This window comes from Monopterus albus, unplaced genomic scaffold (assembly GCF_001952655.1).
Source record: "Monopterus albus unplaced genomic scaffold, M_albus_1.0 scaffold319.1, whole genome shotgun sequence".
Taxonomy (NCBI): domain Eukaryota; kingdom Metazoa; phylum Chordata; class Actinopteri; order Synbranchiformes; family Synbranchidae; genus Monopterus; species Monopterus albus.
In genome coordinates, this window is record NW_018128199.1 from 798007 (window position 1) to 807874 (window position 9868).

Genomic DNA, 9868 nt, shown 5'->3' on the forward strand with positions numbered 1-9868 from the left:
CAAAGTGATTATAAAGTGGATGTACTGGCCTCCATAAAAACAAAACTCTGTTACATATGAAGTCAACTGGCATGAAAACATCTTCTGAAACAGAAGTTGGAGTTCAGGTCACATGCATACTTTTACCTTGCCAGCATGAGGTTGGCGCTGGGGTTATTGGTCCCGGGACCTGTGGGACTCCACTTGATGGTGTAGATTTCTTTACTGTGGGCCTGGAGGTCATGGACACACAAGTCCTGTTTCATACTCCAGATCTATGTCAGAACGAGAGAGGCAATAAAAAAAAAAAAAAATTAAAAAAGCAGCTGTTATATTGGTTCATAACACAATGTTCTACACCTTTCATTGGAAATGTGTCTAGTTAAAGCCTAGTATTCTGTGCTTTTTAAAGGTCAAAGTGTTTGTCATATACACAGTTAAGAAACGTGTTCCCTGTACAATGCAATTCTTACTTTGCCTTCCACATGAATACCACACAATACAAGTGAAATATGAAGTAGATGAGCAATAACATAAATCTAAATAGGCAGTAAAATCACAAATCTAAGGCACTTTAAAGCAGCAAGTGAAGGGAGCAAATAAAAACACAACAAGAACACAATATAATGCAGAGAGAATATATGCTACTTAGCCATTAGGTGACATTCACTACATCTGTATGTTGTGTGGACTGACCTTGAGTGTCATGTCATCAGAGCAGGAGGCCAGCAAGCTGCCAGTGGGATCCCACTTTATGGCGTTCACTTCATTCTGCAAGGGGTAGGATGGAAACAAAACAGCAGCAAATATGACTGGAGCACAGACAGCAGTTCAATTAGAAATCATGTACTCTGACTATAGATGCCCTTATACCAACATCCAGTACGTCTTTGCTTCCCAATAAAAAGAAAACTAGTTTGTTTTAGCAGACAGGAAGCAGAGCTGTATCTGAATGGGCCTAGGACCATAAAAACAGGGATCCAGCACCACCCCTCAGAGGATCTAACAGGAGTGTATTTGGCTCGTGGATGGCTTCTCATTTACTCTCTGTGCGAAAGTAGAACCCACGGAGAAGACTCGTGTCTTACAGTGTGTCCCTGGAAGGTCTTGACAGGTCTTTCCTGACCCAGCTTACACACGTGGATGCACATGTCTGTGCTGCAGGAGGCAAACGTGTTGTTGCTCTGCCAGTCTACGTCCAGAGCAGGTGCTGTTGGGAGACAGACGCAGAGGTAAAGACTGCTAGAGCAATGAGGTAGGCAGACTGAATGCAAGAAGACAACACAAATATGATGGTCTGACTATAGATTTATTATTGACACACACACACACACACACACACACACACACACACACACACAGGACCCGATGAATAACTACAACAATACTTTAAGTGCAGTCACACTCCAGCAAACCAATCAAAGGCAGAATAGAGAGCTTGTGTTCAAAATATGTAAGAGTCAAACATATCAATGTGTGCAAACATTTAACGACAGAAAAATTGTATTTGTTATCACGGCGCTTCAGTAAAAGGTAACATCTGTTTGAAAACAAAGACTCTTGCATGAAATGTCACATGGAACAACCCGATGCCTGTCACTCACCTGAGTGGAAAGGAAATTGTTGCTTTGCCTCTCCCGTGTGTGCGTCCCAAATAATTGTGGTCTGTGTGAAGGAGGAGATTTTCATTACTTGTACTAAACTACTATTGTTCATGGCAGGAAATCAATAAAAGTGTCAGATAAATTGTTGAATTCCTTATTTTAAAAAGTGCTGCGATTCACACTCAGTTGACCTGAATAATGTGCAAAACTACTTCAGTGGAGAGAAACGGCAACGCTAATATATCACACACACCTGCGGCCTTTTTCCATTTGCAAGACATCATCACATGGGCAATTAATATGCACGGTATATGCTGAAGGTAAACACGGCGCCATGTCGTTGTATTTTGCCACACTAGATGGCAATGTTGTATAATGTCTATGAACTACTGCGATTTATTAACAGGACAGTGCATCCGACAGAAACCACCCCGCTCACCGTCAGACCCTGGGGACGGTGCACAGACCACGGGCCTTTCACATTCTGTAACTACTATTTGTAGAAGATACACTTTATTTATTATGTAGCAACTCTGGCTCTAACTTATTTTCATTTTACTACTACTACTACTACTGATCTGTCTTTTGTATATAGTTTAGTTTATAAAATGTTAGAAACTGATAACAAAACAAAAAAAAAGTCCAGAGCCCACGGTGATCTCTTTTGTCCAACCAGATAAATTAGATTTAAAGGAACATTTCTCATTTATGCTTGATGAAACACTTACCAATAACACTGATTACCTAAATAGTCAATCAAGTAACTGACAAAGATTCAGCACTTAAAGCAACCTAATATCCACAACTAATGTCTTGTGTCTGTCTTATCACATCACCACTAGACCTGTTAGGCCTTCCTCAACTCTGGAACTGTCGAGAAAAAACAGTGACCCAACATAAGAAGAATTGAAGGACCCGAGTTGTCTTTAACATCCTGAGAAACTTGATCCTGGAAAACAGCTCCATCTTCACTCCAACCAAGCACCTTCAACTCTGCACTGAAACTGGGGAACTGACAGCCTGTTTAGAATCAGCTCCAACAGTAGGTGGGTCTCAACTTCTACCTGAATTTGCCATTGGGTAAAATTGTGCAAATATTAGGTTTGTCAAGATTTTCAAATTGAGTGCCATTAAAAGTACTACAGAAGAAACGATTGTGCACAAATGACATAAAAAGAAAGCAAACAGTTTCATTTGTTTTGTGTATGAATTTGAAGAAGGTCAGTCTGCTCATCACTCCACACACTTCTGTTTCATTCTGCTACTGTTTTCTGTCTATTCAATATATTTAAGTTACATGATTTGTGCACATTATGAAAGTCCAGTTAAACTGCACTGTCACATTTTGCTTTTATCTATGTAATAAGTTTTCAATTTAAGGCAAGCATAAAAATATTTTAGAGCTATTTCAAGATTTCTTCAACTTTGCAGGTTTTTTGATGCATGACAACTCTTGGATGGACGCCTACCTCGTGTTACTGTGTGTCCTGCCTCAAAATGTTTAGTTACTTTAGGACATTTGTCATGGATAGAAAGAAGTGATACTATATACACTTGAATGTGCTCTGACAATAGGAATATGTCTAATTACTTGTGCAAAAGCAGCGCTTTCTACTGTCAAATCCAAAGCCAGTATTGATGTGCTTCACCTTGTCTACACCAGCGCTGAGGATGAAGTTTCCTTTCTTATTCCACTTGAGTGCAAATATAGGACCTTTATGTTGACCCAACGTACTGGCCAGAATACCTGAGAACATAAAAAGTACAAGGCAACTTAGAATAAAAAATGTCACATTCTTGTAAAACTCTGATGCAGTAGATGCTGAGTCTCACCGTCTTTTGTCCATATTCTAGCAAAGCCATCATATGAACCTGTTGCTAACAACGTTCCCTCACTCTGAAAGACACAGATGACTCTTATTAGTCTACAGTCAGTTGCATGAAATTTTTCCATCTGGATATTTTGCTTTTGTGCATTAACGTGTATTACTCTGGAAAAATAAAAAAGTGGTTGCAGCCAAGCAGCATAAAGGGCCTTGTCTCCTGTGGGAGATACTTGCCCCCATATCTGGCTGGAAGGAATGCCTTTCACAGAAGTAGTGGCTTCACTTGTCACGGGTCTTTAGACCTCAAGCATTAGCACTGCAAGCACCATGTGTAAACACACAGCTGACTGTGTGTGAGAGAGCAGCCCCTCCCTCCTCTAAACAGAGACTGACGAGCAAAAATACAGTGGAAAAACAAAGCAGGATGGCCCGCGTCAACCCCGGACGCTGTGCTTGGTGACGGTTAAGGGAAGTACGGGGTATACTGCTCATTAGGTTCCGATAGTGGAAACCCAGCAAGAGAGACTCACATTCCAGTCTAGTGAAGTCACATCTTTGTTGCTGGGTACATCCTGGCCCCCTTCCCGTATGCAGTGCCTCAGAACCAGCTGGGTGGATCCACCTGTACTGTTCTCACTCAGGTTCCAGATCCGAGCTGTCGAGTCACCAGATCTGCCAGTCAATACACACACAACACTTAACATTAATGCCTTTGACTCTTAAAATCAGTAATGCTGTAAAACTAACCGCCACTGCTGCTGAGTAGCGTTGGAGGTTTTCACAGCATTTTATCAAATCTAAACCCAGTATCAAATCCAAAATCTTTTTCAAACCCTATCGAAACATTTCACATCACATCTATAAGCACAAAGGTCATTACATTTTTAAGTGTTTTTTTTTTTTTACAACATTTGCCTCTTAAATGACACATTTGCCAAATGTGTTGGAAGTTTACCTCTATTTTCATTTAATTTTGAGAACAGGAATGTAGAATAAACAACCCATGTACCCAGTTGAATGACTACCTCTGAGCTGACTACTTTTATAAATAAACACTAAATTGCTTAATTTAGGAAAGAGAAAGTCTACCAAGATTTTAGAAACATTTCCAGTCATTCTAATCCTTGACTTTATTGTGTTAGACAAAGTTAAATCACTCCTTCCTCACTAGGGATGGACAATGTCTACAGTATAATGTTGTGACTGGGGGGCAGCTAAAGGTGCCCAGTAGCTTTGGTTAAAAAAAAAAACAAAGCGCTAAATGGAGGATTTGTTCTTATGCAATATAATGTAAAAGACCACAGATCTTCATGACCATTTGCTTATACACCTTCCCGCAGAATGTGCTATATTCCTATCACTGATGTTAGGGTGGATTTGAATCATGATGGCAGCTCACCATCGCTGATGGCTGCCAGGCATCAGCGATGGACAAAAGCCCATCTCCCATTCCTACTCCCCACTGACCGTGGCATGGATCTGTGCACTGTGAGGTTATGGATTAACACTAAACAAATCCTGTCCTGGAAGGGGTGTTTAGGAGCCAATGAAGTTCACACACACATTCACACTACATCCATTTATCACATTTTGTTCGTGTTTCAGAATTTATTCCAGATCTACTGCTGTTTGATCATCTTGTCCCATTCATAGCTGCGTTTCTGTCTGTCTGACTGCTCAGCATAATAGGGGTCCCCCCCAGGCCATGCTGACGAACACACTAGGAAGTACAAATACGGATGTAAATGTACGGGATCCTCAGAGGAAATCGTTTATTCAGGGAGAGGATGTTTTTCACTTTGAGACTAATAAAGCTGCACATTTTAAACTCTGACCCTCAAGATTAAGACCTGATCATCGATTGAGGTCATCCGTTTGGTTTTGCCAAGGCCAAAAAAAAAAACAAGTAGTGCAGACTGCTTAAAATTTTAAAACTGCAACAAACTTCTTGGTTTGTAATGTGGCACTTCTTGAGTCCACCACTAATCCACTGAAAGTGTCTACAAAACTGCACAGCACATCAGCCATAATTCTAGCAATATGTTTTTGCTCTTTATTTTGACTCAATATAAAATTTTTATTCTTTCACGATTATGTTGATCTCAATAAAGGATAACAAAATAAAACTGACTCTCCTCAATAAACATTTATTTAGCAATGATAAATGAAGATGGAAAAAACAAGCTTACTCTTCTAATGTACCCACATCCTCCCTGAACAATGTTAGTTTTTAGCCCTATTCAAACATTTAAATTACCTTTTGAAAACTAGCTAATTGGCCAATAAGAGCCAAAGAGTTTGTTTTCAATTACCTTATGAAGTCCATTCAGGCAACTCAACCTGCTCTTGGCCACAAACAGGACCAGAGAGACCAATTTAGAACAGCTGCTGTGTTTTCAGATCATTATAGTTTAGGACTGTCATTAAAAAAGCATTTGTATTTAATATAAAGATGTCATAATAATGGGGTGTGCAGAATAGCTTGCCCAGAGTCAGCTGGGATTGGCTCCAGCCCCCCCACGATCCTCTATGGGATAAGCAGTATAAATAATGGAGGGATGATAATAATGTGACTAACATGTATTAAATAAAGTTATTCATTAAACACTGTGACCGTCCTGATGAGAGTGACACTTTTCCGTGAGTTTCTAAACGCTGCTCGAGCAGCAGAAGCCAGAGAGAGATGGTATATACACTGACCCAGAGGCGAGGAGGTCGTTCACTGGGTTCCAGGCACAAATAAAAACTTCAGATTCGTGGCCCCTCAGGACCATGGCTTTACTCTGAGGGATCTCCACATCCCTGTCCACCTCCATCATCTCTGAGTGGTGATCTACAGGAAGGAGTGAAAAGCAGAAACAAAAACATTAAAGTTTACATAACCATAAAATGACTGTCCTGTTGTTCTGAGAGTAAGAAGAATGCAACTGCAATTTCAGAGGGTAATGGAATATAAACAAGAGGCAATGAATCACTGCTTACAGTAAAAAGCCAGTCCTTCACTACACAAAGCCTTTATCTGGGTGGACCGGCTAAATGTATTAACAACCAGCCACTGGATCCACTTGGTAGAGATTCATGAGGGCAGTCTGACATCATCTCATTTCTTAGGAACCTCCAGTCCTGCAGCAGCACAAATGTACGTCATCGTCTGCTCTCGTTAATTCAAAGAGAAAGGCGACGCCGGTGTTTCTTGAGTCAAGTACTGTACATGGTGCTGCACTCAGTGAACACCAGCCTGGACAGCTGACAGCTGTGGAACTGAGGAGTGGGCTGTGCTGCTGTTACATAGCCAAGAGTGTTCTCACTAAACCGCAGCTTGTTCATAGGTACAAATTGCCGAGGGTCCAAACAGGTGACAATTTTTCCCGCCCCAAACACAAAGAAAATAAGTCTGTGTATGGCAGCCTGGGAAATGCTGAACGACACCTGCATAGCTTAAGACAAGTTATTGAGAAGTTACTCAAATGAGGGCAGGGCTCTACACTGACATTAATTTTGCTGAAGAACTAGTGTCTCCAAATAAAACTATTAAAGGCACAGTTATTTATCCAGCCTGAACTGCTGTAAATTATTCGCTTTTTTAAATCCGAGTCCTTTCATCCCTCATAGTGAACTCATTTATATTTGCTGCTCAAATTATGAAAGTTAAAGTAAAAAAACAAACAAAAAAAACCCCTCTAGGTTAAGAAGAGAGTTTTTAGTGGTATCTTAAATGTTACGTGTTATAATTTTGAGATTCCCAGTATACAAGGTAAAAATAAATATACTCTCTACATAGCAGCTGAAGATATCCAATATGTATTTACACATTAACAGTCTACCCACCTTGGCACATCTTAATTTCCAATAATTAGGCAGTGTTGATGAATATAAAGTACAAATAATAAAAGCCAAGAGTTCATCTTTTGCCCGTGACAGACTGAATCTACCCCTCAAAGAATTATATGTGTACTTAACATTATGACCACTGACAGGTGAAGTGAATAACGCTGACTATCTTGTTACAGTGGCACCTGACTGTGTGTGTGTGTGTGGGGGGGTGTATTAGGCAGCAAATGAACATTCAGTCCTTGAAGTTGACGTGTTGGAAGCAGGAAAAGCGGGCAAGTGTAAGGATCTGAGGGATTTTACACACATTCGTGCGCTTCCTGACAGTACAGCTACGGAAGCAAATGGATTCACAGTGAGCTGCACAGCTACACGAGTGCCAACCAACTGCCGCATTGACTATTGACTCCTGTGTGCACAGTATTAGGCAGGCAGTCAAAATGTTATGGCTGATCACTGTCCATATACTTCAACACAATTATGTCAAGGCATTTAGTCCACAACCAAACATTGTGTGTATATCAGCAAGTTTTTTTTTTAACCCAAACACAGCTGTCTGTTTATGACCAGGAGCTAGCTTACTGGCTAAGGCGTGGGATCCGTTTTCCTCTCCGTTGGCAGCGCCCTCGCCATTCTTAGTGCTTCCCTGTGTCCCTGAGCCGCTGCCACTGCCTGCCGCTGCCTGCTGCTGAGCCAGCTTGTCCCTGTAGGCCTGCTGCCTGGTCTGGACTACATCTGGCATTACAGCATCAATCAGAGACAGGGATTCGATGGGCCGTCCATCAAATAAGGTCCCGTCCTAGACAGATAATGTTTAACTTTATATAGCCAAACTTTCCTTTTGTGAAATGAGAGATTAATTGTATAATGTAAAATTTGCAATAATTGTAATGCATATTAGCCAACAGTCAAAACACAGAGCTGACAGGGCACCTCTTCTGGCCAGAATATTCTAAAGTTGCACAGCTTAGTAGTTGAGATGGAGCCTGACCTCATTGATACTGACTTCAGCCTCCACATACTGCAGACCCTTCTGGATGATGGAGATGAGGGCAGCAGGGGGCACCAAGGCTCCATTGATGTTGGACTGGCTGATGTGACTCTCTATGCCAAAGGTGAACGCAGAGTGGGAAAAGCCTGAAGGAAGCATGGATGATTTGCAAAATAGGATGGAGTCAAAACTCATTTGCAGTGAGATTGGAGCAAGTGCGTTACATATTACACTTGAAATCAGTTTTAAAAAATAGCTAAACCAGTGCAACTCAACAAATTTACAAAAAAAAAAAATCTTTGTCAGACTTACCGGACTCTTGCAAGTATCTGTAAACCAGGAAATTGACCTCATCACTGCTTATGCTCATTTTTAGTCCTGGTGATTAAACCATCGGGTCAGCACACGATAGGAGCCTGAAAGAGCAAACCACAGAGCAGAGAGACTTGATTAATCAGAACTGATGGCATTAGACAAGACAGAACTGAAAGAGTTTTAGCTGTATTTCACAGTATCTCCATCTCTAATGCACATTAACATCCCACAGAAGCATAGTAAATAGTAAGATGATATGCAGGGCTGTGGAGCCAGGTGTAAAAGAAAGCTGTCAAACATGCACAGCAAGGATGGTGTTACACTGAGCTAATTGCCAAACTGGCACACACGGTGAAAGCAGAGATGAAGAAGAGGTTAACAAAACATCATAGTGCTTGACCTAGATGTCACACCTTCAAAACAGTACACAGATGCAAATTGTGATCTGTCAGTTTATAAATAAAGATGTCTCATTCCCATCTACCTTTGATGGCTGCTCCTGGCTCTAGGCAGGACACCAGTTTCCATTCATTAACCTACAACTGGAAAATATTACCAGCTGTCTTCATGAGGCAGGCTGGGTATTCTGGACTAAAGCACCTCGAATAAATATGCTTTAAACCTCAGCAATAACAGATCCTACAGTGCTTGGGTCTGGCCTCCAAAATGTATTTATGCAGAACCTGTACTGTGTAAATGGAACTGTGGAAATAAACAAGGGGTCTGGATGGGGGACAGAACCTCTCATGTTTCCACCATACCAGCCTTTTGACAAAGTCAACATGCCTGTTGCCACATCCCAGAGGCTGCGATCCAACACTAACTGAACCAAGGGACCTGGAATCTAGTAGGCCCTCAGTAATCCCCAACAAAGTGGTCAAAGTCCTGAGGGCTCATGTTTCTCACAGTCAAACACCACCACTAGAACTCAGCAAACGGCTTGATAAAACCAGAATATCTTACAGAACATTACCGATAAATAACCATCTTTCAACATAAAAACTGCATGATTAACAACTTTTTGCTTTTCATTTACACCAGCACTGTATTCATTCTGTTTCAGCACACTGTTTTTCCATTATATTTTTCCTTTAAGCCTCAGTGTGGTTAAGGTGCACTACAAGCATGGTGATACCGCATTTCATTGCACAATGTTTCAGTTATGGATGATCAAACCAGTTAGGAAAAGCATTTCAGAAGATCAGCCACTGTTCAACATTTTAAAGAAATTAACCATTGTGTTTCACAAATTACATGAGTAGGTGGAGGGGGGAAAAAATCATATACACTGAGACAGGGCTGGGCGATATGGCCTAAAAAAA

General features: G+C 41.0%; 1 protein-coding gene across 7 annotated transcripts in view; it reads right to left on the minus strand.

The window, feature by feature from the left end:
* LOC109974050 (F-box-like/WD repeat-containing protein TBL1XR1) overlaps positions 1 to 9868 on the minus strand; it is a 23932-nt gene that overhangs the window by 5338 nt on the left and 8726 nt on the right. For 6 of the 7 annotated variants that reach the window (XM_020624051.1, XM_020624050.1, XM_020624054.1 and 3 more), the window contains 11 exons: positions 8544 to 8647; positions 8232 to 8377; positions 7823 to 8039; positions 6110 to 6242; positions 3940 to 4081; positions 3417 to 3480; positions 3233 to 3330; positions 1584 to 1644; positions 1068 to 1189; positions 676 to 750; positions 108 to 254 (listed from right to left, as the gene is read on the minus strand). In XM_020624051.1, coding sequence (XP_020479707.1) covers positions 123 to 254; positions 676 to 750; positions 1068 to 1189; positions 1584 to 1644; positions 3233 to 3330; positions 3417 to 3480; positions 3940 to 4081; positions 6110 to 6242; positions 7823 to 8039; positions 8232 to 8377; positions 8544 to 8601 — 1248 coding nt within the window. In that variant the 5' untranslated portion in view covers positions 8602 to 8647 and the 3' untranslated portion in view covers positions 108 to 122. Of the gene's footprint in view, positions 1 to 107; positions 255 to 675; positions 751 to 1067; positions 1190 to 1583; positions 1645 to 3232; positions 3331 to 3416; positions 3481 to 3939; positions 4082 to 6109; positions 6243 to 7822; positions 8040 to 8231; positions 8378 to 8543; positions 8648 to 9868 lie in introns of those variants that run through there. The other variant, XM_020624056.1, reaches the window with a different exon arrangement.